Source organism: Thunnus thynnus, chromosome 18 (genome assembly GCF_963924715.1).
Source record: "Thunnus thynnus chromosome 18, fThuThy2.1, whole genome shotgun sequence".
NCBI classification, from domain to species: domain Eukaryota; kingdom Metazoa; phylum Chordata; class Actinopteri; order Scombriformes; family Scombridae; genus Thunnus; species Thunnus thynnus.
In genome coordinates this window covers 2,517,998-2,539,030 of record NC_089534.1, presented here as the reverse complement: position 1 = coordinate 2,539,030, position 21,033 = coordinate 2,517,998, and the positions used below count along the sequence as shown (strand labels likewise).

General features: G+C 39.8%; 2 protein-coding genes across 2 annotated transcripts; one reads left to right on the top strand and one right to left on the bottom strand.

Moving 5' to 3' along the window:
• Positions 1–230: 230 nt before the first annotated feature.
• On the top strand, positions 231–21,005 carry tdrd15 (tudor domain containing 15). The gene is made up of 5 exons (XM_067571550.1): positions 231–332; positions 10,717–10,786; positions 11,823–17,561; positions 18,420–18,574; positions 20,347–21,005. The coding sequence occupies exons 2-5, from the start codon at positions 10,755–10,757 to the stop codon at positions 20,358–20,360; spliced, it is 5,940 nt and encodes a 1,979-aa protein (XP_067427651.1). The 5' UTR covers positions 231–332; positions 10,717–10,754; the 3' UTR covers positions 20,361–21,005.
• On the bottom strand, positions 1,099–8,556 carry LOC137169867 (uncharacterized). Its single transcript, XM_067573273.1, has 2 exons — positions 6,664–8,556; positions 1,099–3,648 (listed from the first exon to the last, which is right to left on the bottom strand). The coding sequence occupies exons 1-2, from the start codon at positions 8,334–8,336 to the stop codon at positions 1,947–1,949; spliced, it is 3,375 nt and encodes a 1,124-aa protein (XP_067429374.1). The 5' UTR covers positions 8,337–8,556; the 3' UTR covers positions 1,099–1,946.
• Positions 21,006–21,033: the final 28 nt, after the last annotated feature.

The following is a 21,033-nucleotide window of genomic DNA, read 5'->3' as shown; positions in this document are numbered from 1 at the left end:
AATTGATTAATCAATAATGGAAATAGCCTAATTAGTTGCAGCTCTAGATGTACTGACTTATTGATTAATTGATTATAACTGTTTCAGCACTACACACACTATTCATAATACTTCATCCATCAAGACTTTGAGAATTTTTCTGTCTAAATATTTTATTGAAAAAGAAAAAATGTCACCAAAGTGTCTTTATATTGAACAGAGCAAATTATTATCAGGACTATAAATAAATAAATAAATAAATAAAACCGTGACACGAGCCTTTGGCAGGAAATGAGGTCAGACTGCAGTGAAGTGATGAAGCTACAGGTTGCTCACCTGAGCCGCAGCAGAAGGTAAGAAACCGTCAGAAATATGACAGAAGAAGCTGCAGTCAGACAAGATGTCGTTAAATAACAGAAGCTCCCGGTCACTGAGGTTAATTAGAGGTAAAAACAGACCCGGTGTACCGACAGGACAGCCGTTACACGAGCTGTGACGTTAGCTTCAGTGTCGGCTAGCATGCTAACGATGTTAGCTCGTCTCTGCTAGTTTTACATCATCTGAATGTCAAACCGCCGCGAAAAAGTCCGTGTGCGCACTTCAGTTATCCTCTGCTGCCCTGTACATTCAGGGAAACTACTGTTCACCAAGTTACTGAGTTAGAAATGTTTATCTCTGTCTAAATCAAATGCTAACGTTCAGCCTAGATGGCTAAAAGTTAAACTTCTGACTGGAGTTTTAAGTTAGCCGCACATCTGGAGGGCTAACAGTTAGCTGCTGTGGGACCAAAATGTTCAAGTATTTTACCAGAAGCTTAAAGTTTCCCTCCAGGATTTCACAGTTGTAATTATTGCTAAAATGTTTGACTTAGTGCGGCTTTTCTTAAAAATTGCGATACAATTTGCTTTTTTAGCGTTTTTTGGTTAAAATTGCGGGAACTGGGACAAACTGCAAGTAAAGGAAAATGGTGCTTTTCTTTTTTTAACTACTGGCACTGAAGAGTCATATATAATCACTTCATTTGATAAAAAGCAGACTGCATATCACAGAAACAACTATATTTCAGTGCAATGTTTTGATTTACTGCCTGTCCATGATTATTGTATTTCCATGTGATGCTACTTTATACTTCCACTCCACTACATTTATCTGACAGCTTTAGTTACCTATCAGATCAATATTTTACACATGAAACATTTGATCAGTTTGTTATTTGTACTTTGTGGTGTTTCAGGAGGAAAACTGCCTCAAATAAACTCTCATTTTAGTTTCACATTTTCTCCAGAAGCTTTGAATGAGATCCTGAGATGAAGACAGAAGAAAACACTTTGTTCATTGTTGAAAAAAACATCTTTATTGATTATGTAAAGCTTCAGATTGTTCACACATCGATCAGTAAAGTCTGTTAAATGACTCTTGTTCAATGATTTCATGTTCAGATTCACTTCATCCACACAATCAGTTAGTTTAACCCAGAATGTACAAGAACATAATAAATGATTATTATCATGATAATTACACTTTGATTATACATTTCTTTATCAATTTACAAAATGATGAGAACAAAATATCTATGATGAAGGAAGTTCTGCTGTTTTCTCTGTTAAAGACGCTGAAGTGGAGAAACAACAGCAAACAAATACATCAATACAAACATGAAACTAACATTTAGAACAAAGAGAAGTTTATATTTTCATCTGAAGAAACGTCAGTGAAGGTAAAAGACATCATCATGAGCAGTGATAGCCTCCATGGATAAAAACACACAGGAAAAAGTGACATTTAAAGAAACTGAAAACATCAACAGAACAAATGAAAAGAAAAAAGTGTTGACAATCCCAGTTTGATTGACAGCTGATCTCTGTGCAGTTCAGAAACACCACAGCAACGAGCTCTCAGACACAATGGAGACAAAAACATAAGAATTACAACAGAATCTGACACATGAAGTCTGAAATGACTTCTGTCTATTTGAGTTTACACAACTCAGCTGTGGATCCAATATAAAGCCAAAGTCCAGCATAGAGAGGCTGAGTGAATGTGGTCTGGACTCTGTGGAGGAGAGTCATGGTTTCAGAGATGCTGTAGAAGGACAGAATACCTGCACTGTGATCCAGGTACACTCCTACTCTGGAGGAACCAGGACCTGAGACGGGAGTTGAAATGTTGTTGAACCAAAATGAATAACTGTTAATGTAACAAGATAAAGACCAAGATTTGTCATTTAATCCAAATACACATTCATCTGAATCTCCTGCTCTGCTGATATTCTTGTATGCGACTGCTACATAAATTCCTCTCCCTCTCCACTCCACCTCCCAGTAACAACGTCCAGTCAGACTCTCTCTACTCAGGACCTGATCATAATAATTGAATCTTTCTGGGTGACTAGAATAAGACTGTTGTTGTCTCGTTAGTTCTGCCTTTCTGTTTCCCTCAGATAATAATAGATATGTGTGTGCTGTGTTTGGATCCAGAGTGATTTCACATGAATATTTTAAGAACTCAGTTCTGGTCTTGGGTTCTAGTTCTGACAGTAAAACGTCCACTTCAGTCACTGCCAGTGAGATGTTTGTCCATTTCACCCTCAGGATGTCCTGTAGTTGATCTCTGAGCTCTGAAACAGCTGCTGTCACATCCTCAAAGTATCTCAGAGGACGGATATTGATGCTGGATGAGTCTGTAGGTTCACTGAGTTGTGACAGTGAGGGGTAGTTGAGTAGAAACTGGTTGTGATCCTCTGTGTGTGACAGCTGCTTCATTTCAGCGTCTTTCCTCTTCAGCTCAGTGATCTCCTGCTCCAGCTTCTCCTGAAGCTCTTTGACTCGACTCACTTCAGTTTCCTGCTGGGATCTGATCTGCTGCTTCACATCAGAGCTTCTTTTCTGGATGAGACGGATCAGCTCAGTGAAGATCTTCTCACTGTCCTCCACTGCTTTATCAGCAGAGCGACTGACGGCCTTCACCTCCTGTTGAAGCAGCTTCACATCTTTCTCTCTGTCCTGGATTCTCTGCTGGATTTGTTGTCGACTCACCTCGAGCTCTCTCTGCCTCTCAGTCCTTTCTGCTGCAGCTGAGACTGTGTCGTGGCCTTTATGTTCATCCACAGAGCAGAGATAACAGATACTCTGCTGATCAGTACGGCAGAACATCTTCATCACCTCATCATGATGAGAGCAGATGTTCTCCTGGAGCTTCTCTGAGGGGTCGACCAGCTTGTGTTTTTTAAATTGATCGACATGGTAGTGAGGCTGAAGATGATTCTCACAGTAAGAGATCAGACACTGCAGACAGGACTTGAGGGCTTTCAGCTTCCTCCCAGTGCAGACATCACAGGCCACATCTTCAGGTCCAGCATAGCAGTGATCAGCAGGAGCAGCTTGGAGTCCAGTCTTCTTCAGCTGCTCCACTAAAGCTGCTAACATGGTGTTTTTCATCAGGACAGGCCTCGGTGTGAAGGTCTGTCTGCACTGAGGGCAGCTGTAGATCTTCCTCTGATCCTCTCCATCCCAGAAGCCTTTAATACAGTTCATGCAGTAGCTGTGTCCACAGGGAATAGCCACCGGATCCTTCAGTAGATCCAGACAGATCGAACAAGAGAAGGTTTCTCGGTCCAGCTGATCTCCTTTCTGCTCCATTTCAGCTCTCAGTGACGACTGACTTGTTTCACTTCATTTTGAGAAGTGAAACTAGTTTGAGCTCTGATCTGAACAACATGTGTTTCCGCAGCCTGACAGCTCTTGTACTACATTACATGTTGGTTACACCCATCTGCAAACTATAGATCTGAAGGGGAGTGAACAAGGAAATATGAGCACAGAGTGGAGCTTTTTGTGTCTGAGAACAGGAAGAAGAGGGAGGGCTTATCAAGTGCTGACTCATTCCAGGCAGAGGAGCAGGTTTAAAGGGATACTGGCTGTTTTTCATTTGGCTAACGTGACTCCTCCCTTGTTGAAGCAGTTGTAGACACTGTACAATCCATCACATAATCAGTAACAATTATACAAATGTCAAAATAGAAAAACACCAAACAAAAATACAATCATGTTGTATTTTTGGAGAGAAAGCTTGTTGTTCCGCCGACCCTTCCTCTAAAGAATGTGAACACAAACCAGACAGGACTACTTTGGTAATTGATTGATTGTTTGCTGTCAAATTTCTCTGATTCCAGCTTCTCAAATGTGACTTTTTCTGGTTTATTTCATTTTCTACCAGATGGTGGAAAGTAACTAAGTACATTTACTCACAAGTACTGCACTTAAGTACAATTTTGAGGTACTTGTACTTTACTTGAGTATTTCCATGTGATGCTACTTTATACTTCCACTCCACTACATTTATCTGACAGCTTTAGTTACCTATCAGATCAATATTTTACACATAAAACATTTGATCAGTTTGTTATTTGTACTTTGTGGTGTTTCAGGAGGAAAACTGCCTCAAATAAACTCTCATTTTAGTTTCACATTTTCTCCAGAAGCTTTGAATGAGATCCTGAGATGAAGACAGAAGAAAATACTTTGCTCACTGTTGAAAAAAACATCTTTATTGATTATGTAAAGCTTCAGATTGTTCACACATCCGATCAGTAAAGTCTGTTAAATGACTCTTGTTCAATGATTTCATGTACAGATTCACTTCATCCACACAATCAGTTAGTTTAACCCAGAATGTACAAGAACATAATAAATGATTATTATCATGATAATTACAATTTGATTATACATTTCTTTATCAATTTACAAAATGATGAGAACAAAATATCTAAGATGAAGGAAGTTCTGCTGTTTTCTCTGTTAAAGACGCTGAAGTGGAGAAACAACAGCAAACAAATACATCAATACAAACATGAAACTAACATTTAGAAGCAACTAACTAACATCTGAAGAAACATCAGTAAAGGTTAAAAACATCATCATGAGCAGTGATAGCCTCCATGGATAAAAACACACAGGAAAAAGTGACATTTAAAGAAACTGAAAACATCGACAGAACAACAAATGAAAATAAAAAAAAGTGTTGACAATCCCAGTTTGATTGACAGCTGATCTCTGTGCAGTCCAGAAACACCACAGCAACGAGCTCTCAGACACAATGGAGACAAAAACATGAAGAATTAAAACTGCAAGCCGCGTCGAATGGGCCCTCGCACCTCTGCACATGTTGGGGCATGGCGCAGTCGAAGGGCTTCTGTGACGGGCATGTAGATGTCTTCAGACCCGGCTGTTTTCATACAGTGCAGGAAGGAGTTAAACATCACTTCCTTTGTCCACTATTTTGCCTGCTGCTGGGGCTGCTTTGCTGCAATTTCGTAGGTGGCGCTATTCAACCAGTTTGCATCACTGATGGAATATTGTCATGTAGACGTGTTCAGGCCGGGACTCTTATCAAACATGTAAAGTTTGGTGCAGACTGGAGCATTTGCAATAAAGTTATAGCAGCTTCCTCTGTTATGGTGAAACATCAAATCTCAAGGGTGTGAGGATGAGAATTTTCTGCAGGTTGAGACATGTCTGTCTTGCTCACACCTGTGGCATCAAAATTAAGCAGGTTTTTGGCCCATTCACTTGAATTTCAATTAGTAAATTGAAAACTCTCGGAGTTTGGTTGTAAAAGAAATTAATTTCCTAATTTTCATCGTCTATTTTTAGAAAAGTAAAGACTTTTAACCCACATGCCCTGGTGAAAGTTTGATTGAAATGTGTACCCACCCTTTTTTGATAATTTACTGCTTCCACATAGTTTTGGATACAAACTTCATTTGAACTTTAAATGAGTCATGAGACTTTGACCTACAAATCTTGAATTTACATGTTTTTTCTATCTTTTATTGTTTTTGAGATATTAGAGTGTGAGTTTTAAAGTCTTTTCTCGCTCCTCCTGTGATTTGATAATGAGTGTGTATTGCGGAATGTTTCACAGCACTGAGGGAGTGACATCACCAGGAGCAGTTGGAGAGGAGGATTTTAGAGTATGCTTCTTGTGAAATCTCCTCATAAATCCCATGACTTTGGCCAAATTTTACATCAAAAATCACATTTTGTATCCATTGATACAGGTTTGAAAGTGGTCAGACTTATAGTTTAGACGTCAGAAGCCTCAGTTTGACACAAAGTTCATGCCTCCCCATTGGTTTACATTGTAAGGGTGATGTGGCACTGCAACTTTCAGGGCTTATAAAATCCAAACCGTTAGAGTTATTACAGAGTTTTTAACAACTTTTGTTCAGCACAGTGTCATAAGTCATGTATTAAAGTTTGAAGCCGATACCATTAACGCCCTCGGAAGAGATAGCATTTGTTCGGGGTCCAAAATTGGTACAAAGTCATACTGTGATGGGCTTATTGCAGACTTCCTGTTGGATTTAGGTCAGGGGTGTCAGCATATGATTTGTAGGTCTTGATGAGACGAATAATTGAGTTTTAGTTTGATCTCTCTACGACATTCCTACATTCCTATGAGCACATTTTGGCACTTTGGGGGTTAATTTTTAAATTTTATCAAATTTTTCACCAGACCAAATTTGGTGAGTTTTTGAGCATGTTTAGGGGGTCAAATTTAGGGTTTAAGTGGCGGAATAATAAAGAAACAAACAGAACAAATACAAGAGGGTCTTCGCCCCTCTGGGGCTCAGGCCCTAATTACAACAGAATCTGACACATTAAGTCTGAAATGACTTCTGTCTATTTGAGTTTACACAACTCAGCTGTGGCTTCATTATAACAAAGCCAAAGTCCAGCATAGAGAGGCTGAGTGAATGTGGTCTGGACTCTGTGGAGGAGAGTCATGGTTTCAGAGACGCTGTAGAAGGACAGAATACCTGCACTGTGATCCAGGTACACTCCTACTCTGGAGGAACCAGGACCTGAGACAGAAGTTGAGATGTTGTTGAACCAAAATGTATAACTGTTAGTGTCACAATATAACATCCAAGATTTGTCATTACGTCCAAATCTACATTCCTTCGAGCTTCCTGCTCTGTTGATATTCTTGTATACGACTGCTACCTCAACTCCTTCCCCTCTCCACTCCACCTCCCAGTAACAACGTCCAGTCAGACTCTCTCTACTCAGGACCTGAACGTTATTAATGAATCTGTCTGGGTGACTAGAATAAGACTGTTGTTGTTTCATTCGTTCTGCTTTTCTGTTCCCCTCAGATAATAACAGCCATGTGTTTGCTGTGTTTGGATCCAGAGTGATTTCACGTGAATATTTTAAGAACTCAGCTCTGGTCTTGGGTCCTGGTTGTGGCAGTAAAACGTCCACTTCAGTCACTGTCAGTGAGATGTTTGTCCAATTCTCCCTCAGGATGTCCTGTAGTTTATCTCTGAGCTCTGACACAGCTGCTGTCACATCGTCAAAGTATCTCAGAGGACGGATATTGATGCTGGATGAGTCTGTAGATGCACTGAGTTGTGACAGTGAGGGGTAGTTGTGTAGAAACTGGGTGTGATCCTCTGTGCGTGAGAGCTTCTTCAGTTCAGCGTCCTTCCTCTTCAGCTCAGTGATCTCCTGCTTCAGCTTCTCCTGAAGCTCTTTGACTCGACTCACCTCAGTTTCCTGCTGGGATCTGATCTGCTGCTTCACATCAGAGCTTCTTTTCTGGATGAGACGGATCAGCTCAGTGAAGATCTTCTCACTGTCCTCCACTGCTTTATCAGCAGAGCGACTGACGGCCTCCACCTCCTGTTGAAGCAGCTTCACATCTTTCTCCCTGTCCTGGATTCTCTGCTGGATTTGTTGTCGACTCACCTCGAGCTCTCTCTGCCTCTCAGTCCTCACTGCTGCAGCTGAGACTGTGTCATGGCCTTTATGTTCATCCACAGAGCAGAGATAACAGATACTCTGCTGATCAGTACGGCAGAATATCTTCATCACCTCATCATGATGAGAGCAGATGTTCTCCTGGAGCTTCTCTGAGGGGTCAACCAGCTTGTGTTTTTTAAATTGATCGACATGGTAGTGAGGCTGAAGATGATTCTCACAGTAAGAGGCCGGACAAGTCAGACAGGACTTGAGGGCTTTCCGCTTCCTCCCAGTGCAGACATCACAGGCCACATCTTCAGGTCCAGCATAGCAGTGATCAGCAGGAGCAGCTTGGAGTCCAGTCTTCTTCAGCTGCTCCACTAAAGCTGCTAACATGGTGTTTTTCACCAGGACAGGCCTCGGTGCGAAGGTCTGTCTGCACTGAGGGCAGCTGTAGATCTTCCTCTGATCCTCTCCATCCCAGTGTGTTCTAATACAGTTCATGCAGTAACTGTGTCCACAGGGAATAGTCACCGGATCCTTCAGTAGATCCAGACAGATTGAACAAGAGAAGGTTTCTCGGTCCAGCTGATCTCCTTTCTGCTCCATTTCAGCTCTCAGTGGCAACGACTGTCTAAGGTTCACTTCCTGAGAAGTGACACAAGTTTGAACTTTGATCTAACAATATGTGTTTCTGCAGTAAATGCAGCCTGACAGCTCTTGTACTACATTACCTGTTGGTTACACCCATCTGCAAACTATAGATCTGAAGGGGAGGGAACAAGGAGATATGAGCACAGAGTGGAGCTTGTTGTGTTTGAGAGCAGGAGGAAGAGGGAGGGCTTATCAAGTGCTGTTTCATTCCAGGCAGAGGAGCAGGTTTAAAGGTTATTGGCTGTTTTTCATTTGGCCAACGTGGCTCCTCACTTCCCTCACTCACGTCTCAGCTCCTCCCAGCGAGGACGGAGGGATTTAATTCACCAAAAGGGACGTCCTCACTCAGTCCGGCCTTATTTTGAGGAGATTTTCTAGAAGTTTAAACTAAAAATTCATGTACAACTGTATTAACTCTTTAAACAGTTACTTAATTTCTACGTATTGATAGCTGGAAGGAAAACACCTGATAACTGCTCCAATATTTATCATTTGATTATAGATCTATAGTAGCGTCTGTCTGTCACAGAATAAGACACAAATACACAATTTAAATCTGTTAATTTCTGAAAGAATAGAACTAATATAAAGGAGCAATAAAAACAGCTGCAGCCTGCAGAATATGTTTGAATAAAATATTCCTTATTTAGTTTGTGACAGTCTGACGTCCCTTTCAGGCTCAGGATGATTTTATAGGAGACGCAGCTGTGTGACGTCATATTTTCCTGAAGGAGAGACTGTTGTGGAAATTTTTCATTGTTGCTCAAGAACCACACAGAAACATAAAGAAAACATTAAACATTGTTACTTGTTAAGCGGTTGTAGACACTGTACAATCCATCACATAATCAGTAACAATTATACAAATGTCAAAATAGAAAAACACAAAACAAAAATACAATCATGTTGTATTTTTGGAGAGAAAGCTTGTTGTTCTGCCGACCCTTCCTCTAAAGATTGTGAACACAAACCAGACAGCTTTATATCTCTCCAGAAGCTAAAACCAGTCAGGTATCTAAATGGACATTTCCACAAACTGTTACACCTTCTTACAAATAAGTATGGTCATATGATGACAATAACCCTCAGATAGAAACAAGTTCTAGAGTTCAACTAGTCCAGGAGAAGGATTTCTTCACCAACATGTAGACCAGAATGACACTAACATTACATCACACTCAGCTGAAAACATTTACCACTTATTGTGAAAACAACATGTGTAACATTTATACAAAAGATTTAATAAATGATCACTTATTATTCCATTGTCTCTCACAAGACGCACTGACACAGAAAAAAGAAGAAAAGAGAATCCTTCTGACTCATGAAGATAAATAAACAAATAATCTTTTTACGATTAATTCAGATTCTACACACATATAATTTTATTTTATGAATAAATATGAAAAGCTGCTGTTGGTGACGTCATTCCTGTTCCACAGGTAGTTTTCCTGATCTGCTGTATTACAACAACAACCTGACTGTTTACTGTCCAAACAGATCAGCTGACCAATCAATAACCAATCAATAAACACATTGGATCAAAGGGGTGGTGCCATCTGTTAAAAAAAAGTTCTGCAGAGGATACACCTGTGTTTCCTTGTTTTAGATCAGACTTTAGGTCTTACTAAACCATAACAGTGTAGTTGATGAAGATTGTCTGTTTTACTGACAGAAATATTTCTACTTGTATTGAAGGATCAGAGTTCATGTTGCATCACTTCTTATGGACAGCAGGGGGAGTCTGGCTGCTAAAGACCAGATAATACAACTCCAAACTCCTGAATGTGTTCAGTTTCCATGTCTGGAGACGTTTGCTTACATGTAAAATTAATAGAACACTCAAAAGTACTCACAATACTTGTAATGGAGTATTTTTACATTTCTGTATTGGTACTTTTACTGAAGTAAAGGATCTGAGTACTTCTTCCATCTCTGTCTTCTACATAGTAAACTGAATATTATTGGGTTGTGGACTGTTGGTCAGGACAAAACAAGACATCACCTTGGGCTTTAAGAAACAGCGATCAAGATTTTTTACTATTTTCTGACATTTTATGGACAAAACAACTAATCAGTTAATCAATAATGAAAATAATTGTTAGTAAATCTCTACTGGTCACCATACAAGTATTAGACCATATTATTGTCAGCTTGTGTGAGCTCCAGTTTGCTTTAAAGCACATTATCATCCAGATGTGTTAAATTTCAAGCTTGCTTTAAGGACAAATCTGGTGACATTTTTCCTTATTGACCACAAATCAACGCTGGTTTAGTGCGTGTGCTTTTCTGTGATATTAGTGAATAATTATCTTCAACATTTTTATTTTCTCAGGTTCTGCTCATTAATTGGTCGTTGCTGATGCTGCTGCCATGTTGTCAGTGATGGGCTCTGAACATCAAAAGTAAGTAAATGTGGCAAAATTAAAATAATACTGGCATGTTCTTACTAAAACTATGGTGTGATTGTTGGGCTTCATTTTGCACCATAAACTGACCAAATGATTACATTTTAATTATAAAACTATTTAAACTAAACTGTATCCATCACTTTTAATAGCCAAGGGAACAGAAAAGCCTACAAATGGCAAAAAATGTAGTTCTATATTATTAGTGTACTTTTCAAAGGCAACAACAGTGTTATGAGTATTCAACAATGAAGCTAAATGTCCACTGTCTCCGTTTCCCACAGCCTCCTTCAACATTGAGCAGGATAAGCATCTCAGAAAATGAATGGGTCAACAATAATTTTGTGCATATTAAAATAATAAAAAACATTTTGGGGAGATATGATACATCATAATTAAAACAACTGCAATAGCCCCATTCCTCTAATTACCCTAATTTTAACGTTAAATATGGAAATTGAAAACAAAAACAATTTTGATAACTGAATAAGCAATTTAAATCAATTTTCAAGCAAAAGTGGCAAAGATTTTCTGGTTTCGGCTTGTGAGGATTTGCAGTTTTTTTCTGTCTCTATATCATTTTAAATTGAACATATTTGGGTTTGGGACTGCTGGTCAGATAAAACAAGCAATTTAAATCTTTGACCTGGGAAATATCAGTCTTTTCTCACCGTTTTCTGAGACTGTATACACTAAACAATTAATCGACCAGTAGCGAAAATAATTGGCTGATGAGATTAATTTTTAATAATCATTAAAATCAATCATTAGTTGCAGTCCTAGTGGAAATACATCCAACAATTTAAACTTCCATATTTACTCTTCAGTAGCATAAAGTTCAAGTTAAACACTTAATTCTGTTTTTATATTTTTCAAACATTTGATCTTTATTAATGAAATTTTAGCTTTAAACAAATCAGGCAAGAATACCCGGTGTTACTGCAGTAATGATGTTAAATGTGACTGTAGTTGTTAATGTTAAAATGCAAAAGTCATCTTCAAGAGTAATAATATAAGCCACTTAAATCTGCAGGTCTCGGGATTCAGGTCCGTCTGGACCACGTGCCCTTTGGCCAGTGGACCTCAAGTTAACTCACTTGGACTGGAACCCTGATGCCACCCTGATACACTTCCAGGGACAGTACCTGACCATATGTGAGCTTGACTACAACATCTTACAGGGAGAAATACAGAACATACCAAAGACCAAAGCTGCGGTGGATATCGGGGAGTTTTGCCTCGTGGAAGATTTGACTTCAGCCCGCTGGTACAGAGGAAGAGTTCAGAACCGAAAAGAGGACTTGTTCGATGTGTTCCTCATAGATCATGGGAATGTCCTGAGTGTCGACATTGCCCACATATCTTCCTGTTCAAACGATCTGTTCATTCTGCCTCCCAAGATAGTTTGCGGATTTCTTGCAAATGTGCTGTTGCTTCATGGCTGTTCCTCTTCTGTGGTGGAAGATTACCTCTCAAGCCTGATTGGAAGGAACGTCACAGGTTACATTCAAGCCCTCCTGCCCCACAAAGTCCTCTTACTGGAAGCCCCTGACATCAACGACGACCTTGTCAGACATGGTTTTGGGAGGCATGTGGACACAGACACTTTCCTCCTCTTGGTGGAGATGCTCACAGAGGTGCCACTCAATCAAAATATAGATCCGGTTCCTGACTTACTCATTGAAAAGCCAAGGGGACAGGAATTTTGTTTCAAATCTGGATTGCAGGGATATGAAGAAATTCTGTCTTTTTGTGGGCCCAAATTGAGTTGTGGGACACGTGCTAAAGTGCGAGTAACTGCTGCTGTTAACCCTGGCCTGTTTTACTGCCAGATGGTTAGTAAGGAAACCGATCTTTGGGAAATGTCAAAGAAGCTGGCTGCAGTTTGTGAGTACAGAGCCAAAGATCAGCAACAGAAGACTCCAGAAAACCTGGGTCTTCTCTGCTCAGTTAAAGGCAAAGATGGGAAATGGTACAGAGGCTTTGTGCAGTTTCTCCCAGTGAACTCTCAAGTGCGAGTGTTGTTCATTGATTACGGATTCTTTGAATCTGTCAAAGTTGAGAACGTCCACAGGTTGCCACCTGATTTCTATTCAACACCCATCATGGCGTTCCCATGCTCACTCTCCTCCCTGAATATTCAGGATGAGGCAGTCAGAACTCAGCAGTTGAGTTTCCTCAAGGCAGGCTTGCTTGGAGGAGTGTTGGATGTGGATATCAGTTGTTTTGAAGAAGAGCAGCATCTGTACTCTATCACAGTAGTCAGTGCTCAAGATAATCATGTGAAGGAACCAGAGCCAATCCCGGAGCTTCTCAGAATGAAGGTGGGGTCAGATTTTGAGACAGAAGACTTGTCAGCTCAGGGTGGGTATTTATACTATGAGACAATCATCGGTGAAGTGTTCAGTAAAACCCTGGAAGAAGAAGAGGTGCAGGAAGACTCTGTGTTTGTGGGCTACGTCGAGCATGTCCAGAATCCTAACCACTTCTGGATTAGAACACAAAAACGCAATGATGAGTTTGAAGAAATGATGACAAAAATGGCAGATCACTTTAATCAAGTGAAACTGGATGAAGACACACTGGTAGATCCTGATCTTGGAACACTGTGCTGTGCAGTGTATGAGGAAGACATGCATTTCTACAGGGGTGTAGTGACTGACACTCTTGAACATGGAGCTGAAGTTCTATTTATTGATTTTGGGAACATTGAGAAAGTGCCACATATGTTGATCAAGAAGATACCTGAGACATTTTCCAGCAAATCAGCGTTTGCCATCTGTTGTACTCTTGTTAATGTTGTTCCTTTGGATGAAGTCTGGACCAGCACTACCTCTGACTTTTTCAGACGAGCTGTGTCAGACAAAGCCCTGCTAGTCCATGTTGTCCAGATGAGAAGAAACAAATTTGTTGTTGATCTCTATGAGATGGGAAGTGACACCAGTCAGAGTATCAGTGAGTTCCTGATCTCTTCAAAACAAGCTGAATACTGGAACAACCTTCGTATAGAGCCTATGATACAAAATAAAACTAAGGTGACAGAAAAAACAAGATGCCCAAGACATAGTGTGACATTAGACATCAATGGGAATGCAGAATGGGAGGATTATGAGCAGATTGAGAACACAAGCAAAAATGAAATCAAGAAGGCCGAAGTGGCTACGAGCTTCAAACCTTTAAGCATCAAGCCTGGTTGTGAGTTTGCTGTGTGTTGCTCCTACATCAACTCTCCATCAGATTTTTGGTGCCAACCTCTAGATAAGGTTCCGGCTTTAGAGGAACTGATGAGTGAAGTACAGCAGTATTACACGACTCACACGGTCCCCCTCCAGTCTGGGGATTCATGTTGTGTTGCCAAGTCACCCCTGGACGGAAAATGGTACAGGGCCTTCATCACAGATAGGCAGAAAAGCCATGCCAGAGTGATATTGGTTGACTATGGCTTTACCATCCAAATCAAGGAGCACAACCTTCAGACCATTATGCCAGAACATGTTGATCTGGAAGGACAAGCTTTCAGGTGCAGCCTTTACAACCTGATTGAACCTGTTGAAACCAAGAGCTGTTGGGAGTGGAATCCAGAGGTGTGCAAATCTCTGAAAACGTTTTCCAACGACAGCACTGGACATCTAAGATGTAAAGTTGTGTCTCAGTTGAATGTGAAAAACAAAGAGCTGTACAATGTTGTTGACCTCTACAACACCCAAACTCAGCAGAGCATAACAAAAGTGCTTGTGGAACAGGGCCTGGCAAGAGAAGCAACAGTCTCAACAAAGCAACTGTCAACAGTGTTTCCTGAGTCTTTTGTCTACTCTTCATTCAACCTAGACATCAAAAGCAAAGAACAAGTCTACGTCACTCATGTTAGTAGCCAGTGGGAAGTCTACTGCCACCTTGAGAGAAACACTGAAATCATTGAAGAGCTTGTAAAGAAAATCTCGGAGGAGAGTGAGAAAATGAAGCAAGCCAGTAGGAGGGCTGTTGTAAGGAAGCTGTGCCTGGCAAAATACTTGGATGGAATATGGTACAGGGGCTTGGCACATCCTGTTCAGTCACCTCTGCATCTCAGTGTGTTCTTTGTGGATTATGGAAACACAAACATATCTGAGAAAACCCACGTCATGTTTATTCCCAGAGACTCTGCTCATTTATTGTACACACCCATGCAAGCTGTGAAATGTAACCTTGCTTCAGTGTCCAAGGAAGAGCTCTATGCAGATGTTAAAGAATGGCTTGATGGAGCCATACTCAACAAGCTAGTGAGAGCTGTCATAGTTGGAAAGCGCAACGATGGTTCATTTGATGTTGAGCTGTTTGATGGAGATGTTAACATCAATGAGAAGGTAAAGGAGCTCATTCTCAGTCTTTCACCCAAACCAAAGACAGTTGTGAGTTTCAACACGAGCAGCACAAAGACAAAATGTTCAACTCTCCACAAAAAAGGCATGAAGACTCCAGTCAAGTCCAAGTGTCAACCTAAAGGGCAGTCTTCAAATTCTCCCACATCCAACACCTACAGAGGCACTCGTATTGAGAGTGCACCCCAAAAAAAGAAAGAAAACATAAAAACCTATGTGAAGGCTCAGAACAAAATCACAAAAGTAAAACAACAAAGGGAGAACCATGAGACAAAGACAGAACAGCCTCAACACACCGAGGAAGCAGAGATCCCTCAGCTCTCATGTTTGCCCAACATAAAAGTGAGCGTGGGCTTCAGGGTGAAGTGTTTTATCTCCCACATTGACTCAGTCGACAGATTTTTCCTTCAGCTGTCAGAGGATGAACCTGCCATCTTGAAAATGGGTGAAGATCTCAGCTCAGGTGTCTCCAGAGAATCCTTGAAGACTACCCCATCACTGAGAATCAATGACCTTGTTCTGGCTGAGTATGAGGAGGACGGTGCTCTGTATCGTTCAGTTGTGAAGGACTATGAAGGGACCTGTTTCAAAGTTGAGTTTGTGGACTACGGAAACTCGGCAGTCATTGGTAAGGAGAAGATTTACTCAATACCAAAGGAATATCTCTCTCAGCCAAGATTCAGCATATCATGCTCCCTGTTGGACACAAGCACTTACGAAAATGACGCTTCTTTCACCAATGCTGTAATGGAGAAGCCTCTCATGGTTGACTTTGTCCGTCAATATGAAACTCATTGGAAAGTCAAGGTTGAGGTTCTTGGTGGAGCAGTTGGTCTTTCAGCGGCACTTGAAGCAGCCGTTGAAACTAGCACTGCAACCAAAAAGGAAGAAGAGGCTTCTGCAAGTTCATCTGAAATAGAGGAGAAAGTGAGATCCAGTGAACAGACCTCCCTCAAAGTTAGAGAGGATGAAACAAGAACTGAATCTGAAGCTATGACCATTGAAGGCGAAAATCTCAGCCGAAAACCACCACCTGTCACACTGTCAACCAAACTGAAGGTAAAATCCTGCAGGCGCTATAGCAGAACACCCACCAGAAATAAGAGTGATTCTAAGAAGATTCAAAGGAAAACCTCAAAATCCTCTGTCAGAATGAAGAATGATGGTGCAGATGAAGCCATAACTCTGACTACTCAAGCTAAAGACACGGAGAACGGTGCTGTTCTGTCGGTCTTGAGTAATGGCAATTTTTATGTGAGGCTTAATAAAACCAGTGTCCTCCTTGCTGCATTGGAAAGCCACATTGCTGAAAACCTACACAAGTGTGACATGGTGGCTGAAGAGGATATCAAACAAGGCCTCAAGTGCTTAGTTCATGTGTACAAGGACAACCAGTGGAAGAGGGCTGTTGTTCAACATGTAGGTCAGGACAAATGCCAGGTCCTCCTGGTGGATTATGGATTAACAGAAGAAATTCCAAGTGGCTCCATCCGACGACAGTGCAGTGACATGACAAAAATCCCAAACCTTGCCGTGTTGTGCAGGATGAACTGCCTTGGGTTCAGTGAGGGAGAGCATGCTAACAAATGGTGGCATGAAACTCTCAAACCGATGATAGACAAAGAAGTCAAGCTGGTGTTTGTGTGTTATTCAGAAGTCGATAACCTTTGGATGGTTGAAATAGTCATGAATGGACTGTTCCTCATTCATCAAATCACAGCCTCACTGTGGGAAAATGACGATATAATCAGATCCCCAGCAGAAACCCAAAATAAGGCAGCAGAAGGAGAACTTATCTTGGACACAAGCCCTCGTCAGCTCACCTTTGCTCCTATCCATATAGACAAAGCATATTCTGGCATTGCTGCTGCAGTGGCTACACCCTTCGAGTTTTGTGTTGTTCTGGAAGACTTGCTTCTGGTAATGAACAAAGTGTCCATCATGTTTGACGACTTCCCTGGGCAGATGTCTCCTCTTCCTGAAGCCCACCTCATCCCTGGTGCCTGCTGCATGTTGAAATCAGACACCAAGAACAAGTGGTGCAGGGCTGAAATTGTACATGTTGACACCACAGTAGTCTTAAACCTGGCAGATTACGGCCATTGCGAATGCATGCCATACAACGATATCTCCAAGCTGAAGAGGCTTCCAGAGGAGGCAATGAAACTCCCAAAAGTGACATACCCCTGCATCCTGAGAGGGGTGAAGCCAGTTGGATTGGACGGACAGTGGACTGATGAAGCAGCGGTTTTCTTTCAGCAGTGTTTGTACCAGAGGGACCTTCAGATCTTCTTTAGAGAGTTTGTATCAAACACGCACTGGAAGGTGGACATTCTGGTAAATGGCGTCCATGTTTCCAAGGAGCTGGTGGATGCTGGACATGCTGGTTATATAGACGTCATGCTAGGACTGAGGTACGCTCCCATCAACCTGTATTCTTATCTTTAATACACTTTTTATTGGGCAACTTTAAGTCGGCCCTTCAGTTATGTATGTTTCACTTCTCACAATGAATTGGAATTCTATATTCTATTACACCTCACTATTATGAGACAAGTAAAGTAGAACTGCAACAATTAATGATTGGTTGCCAACTATTAAATGAAACTATTTCGATAATTGATTAATCATTTTTGAGTCATTTTTTAAGAAGAAAATTTCCAAATTCTCTCATTCCAGCTTCTCAGATGTGAGTATTTCTGATAATCATCTCCAGTCATTTTTCACTATTTTCGAACATTTTATAGACCAAACAACTAATTGATTAATCAAGAAAATAATTTACAGATTAATAGATAATAAAAAATAACTGTGTGTTGCAGCCTTAACATGAAGCAGTATAAAATGTATTTGTCAATACTTATTGCTGGGCTCATTATTTTTTATGATATAAAATAGGTTAAAAACTGAATAAATAATTTGGAAGTAATTTTAAAATCTCAGTATAAAAATGATCATTCACAACTTTTTCAATTTTGTTTTTAATAGCAAGACTGATCCGCAGCAAAATTAATAGTTCTTTTGCCTTTTCCCCTTCATTTTTCTCTTTAGTTTTATAACTAAACTGACTTAAAGAAACTTGTTGCAGCAGGGCACAGAAAAATGGTTCAAATTACCTCCTTTTAAAAATCAGGGTATTTTTCAGCAAACATCTATACAGATTTGAAAGTAGTGACCCATGTTCAGTGTTGACAATGCATACATGAATATGTTTGCACATTTTCAAGGTAAATACTCTGCATAAAACTTTATTTCATGTCTGATGCATTCAGGTTCCAGGAGCAGAGCCCCTGTAAAGCTCCACCTCCAGCCCCTGACAGTGAGGAAGACTGTGGCCCGGAAGATGAAGGCTTGGATGGGAAGTCAGATCTTTCCTCTGAGGTCTCTGATGAAGCTGAAGGGAAGATGCCACCCGGATCTAGTCAGTGTAAGACAGAATAGTTCAACACAGCATTTCATTACTTAAACTGAAAGATTGTCTGTTGTTTCCTGTTAAACTCAGTAAAACTGTCAGTATGTTGTGTCTGTAACATGTAAATAAGGCCAGTTTACAGGTTTTCAAAGGGTTACATTCGTGCTGATGGGAACATCAAACATTTACAAGCTATGTTATCAGAAAAGTCAAACCTGGAAGAAAAATACAGAGAAAATATGAAAATTGGACTTTTCACTTGCACTTGGTAGCATCATCCCAGAAAATGTTAAAACAATCCAACTCTCAGCTGCACCAACCCGCAGTGACTAATTATTAGGACTAAATCTTCAGCATCATTGATGTCTGAAATAATTGTGCGTAAAACTTAATCCTTGACAATGGAAACAAAAGTTTGACCAAAAAAATCTTAACTCAATTCCAGGATATTTCAGCCATATTTCATAGCTTCTCAAAGGACGGAGTTTGTGCAGAATAGTTGAAAACTTCATCCCTTGAGGAAGGCAGCAAGACTTTCAAACCATCTCATAATGTTTAAAGGTTAGGTTCAGAATTTTTCATGGCAATCATAATACCATACTCACTTGAGATATGTGTGTTATTGATTACTGTGATTATTCCTCCTGTTGATGCTGGATATGAATTAATCCCCTACTATTACAACTTCACTGTAACAGATGTGGGACAAAATCCACAGTCCTCATTCTGCAAAAAAATGTATTCAAAAGTTCAGCCAAAGCTAAAATGATGATTCAGAAGTCTGAGGAAATCAGGTCAATCAAATCCCTAAATTGTTCCACGGTGTGAAATTCCTGTTTTTACTCTTTGGTAACATTTTTATGAATGTAACTCGCTCATAACCTGAGCAGGACATGCTGCCTTATATGGCAATTTTAGAGGTGTTCATTATTTTAATGATCAAATATCATGAATGCACACCTCCTCATGATCAGGTGGCGTTCATCAGGCTCTAATGAGGGATTTACAACAAGTTCGGGAAGAATCCAACTTGAAACACTTGTACGAGCAAACCTGACAAAAAAGTAAGTTTAAGGATAAAAGTATGAAAATGTTCTTGCATGAGGCCTGTTGTTTACTCGCTGAGCTGCAGCTGAAGGACTAAAACAAGGAGTCTGGTACTAAAAAGATTGATTGATAGAGTAGTTTCAGTCAGGGGTGATCACTTCACAATACAGCAACAATTAGTCCATTAATTGATTGATCAGTCAACGGATCGTTTCAGTCATTTTTCAAGCTACAACATTTTCTGGTTCCAGCTTCTCAAAATGAACATTTTTTTGTTAATCTTCCATATTTGAAAGCATATTTAATATTTTAAACCGAAGACATCACAGCGGCCTCTAAAAAAAATGCCATTTTTTCACTATTTTATAGACTCAATGATGAATTGATTAATCAAGAAACTAATCTGCAGATCAATTAATAATGAAAATAACATGTCAGCTGCAGCCCTTGTTCACAGCCAGTATAGAGTGGAAGATTTAATTATAGTGACCAAAAACAAAGTGTTCATGGATATGCAAGTATTTTGTTAAGAGACTGAACATATTTAAAATCTGTACAAGTTGATTTTAATTAATGATTTTAAGTAATTTTTATACACTAATGAAATGAACTAAAACTAGTTGCTGACTGGAAGTTTGTAGAAATGTATTTATCTAAAACACCACAGAATTATTTGTAAAATAGTTAACAACAATGTTCAGTATGAGTCTTTGACGTGTTTCTGTTCTCTTCTGTCACAGGTTTCCTGATGTGAAGGCAACAAGTTTCCTGGTTGGAGTGACGTCACATCATCCAGCTTCAGATTAATACAAGTGAGACAAAGTGACACATCTGTAAAACCGCTGTAATGGGAAAGATCACATGTACTTACATGTAGTAATTAACATTTATACCTTTTGTTTTCCTTCAGACATTATTAGGTCAACTTAGTTGTATTTCTTTAAGGTGTAACCAGTATGTTTTGTTGGATTAGTTTCTGTGTTATTTTCCTTAAACACTCAATCTGAGTTAGTGAACAGTTCAAATATTTTTTCTATAGTTGAACTCTTATTAAGATTTAAATGAGGTGTTTTTCTCATCCAGCTTGTTTACATTAATGAGGTACATGTTGTGATCAAAGTTATTTCATGTATCCATTTAACTGTTGAAAGTGATTTATGTTATATAAAAAAAAAAAGTTGGATAATGAGAACTGTAATGTTTGTTTTTGAGAAAGTTAACAAAATATAAAGTAGCCAAGCAGACATTTTGTTTTATTAATTTGTAAATATATCTTTGTTAATTTTGAGTTTTAATGACCTTTTGGGTCAGTTTTGGTTTAAACTGTTTATAATTAATGCCTTGTGCTGAATAAATTTTGAGTTGAATGCAGAGAAACTGTTTCAGCTACCAAATTAAATCCTTATTGATATTTATTTTACCGCCAC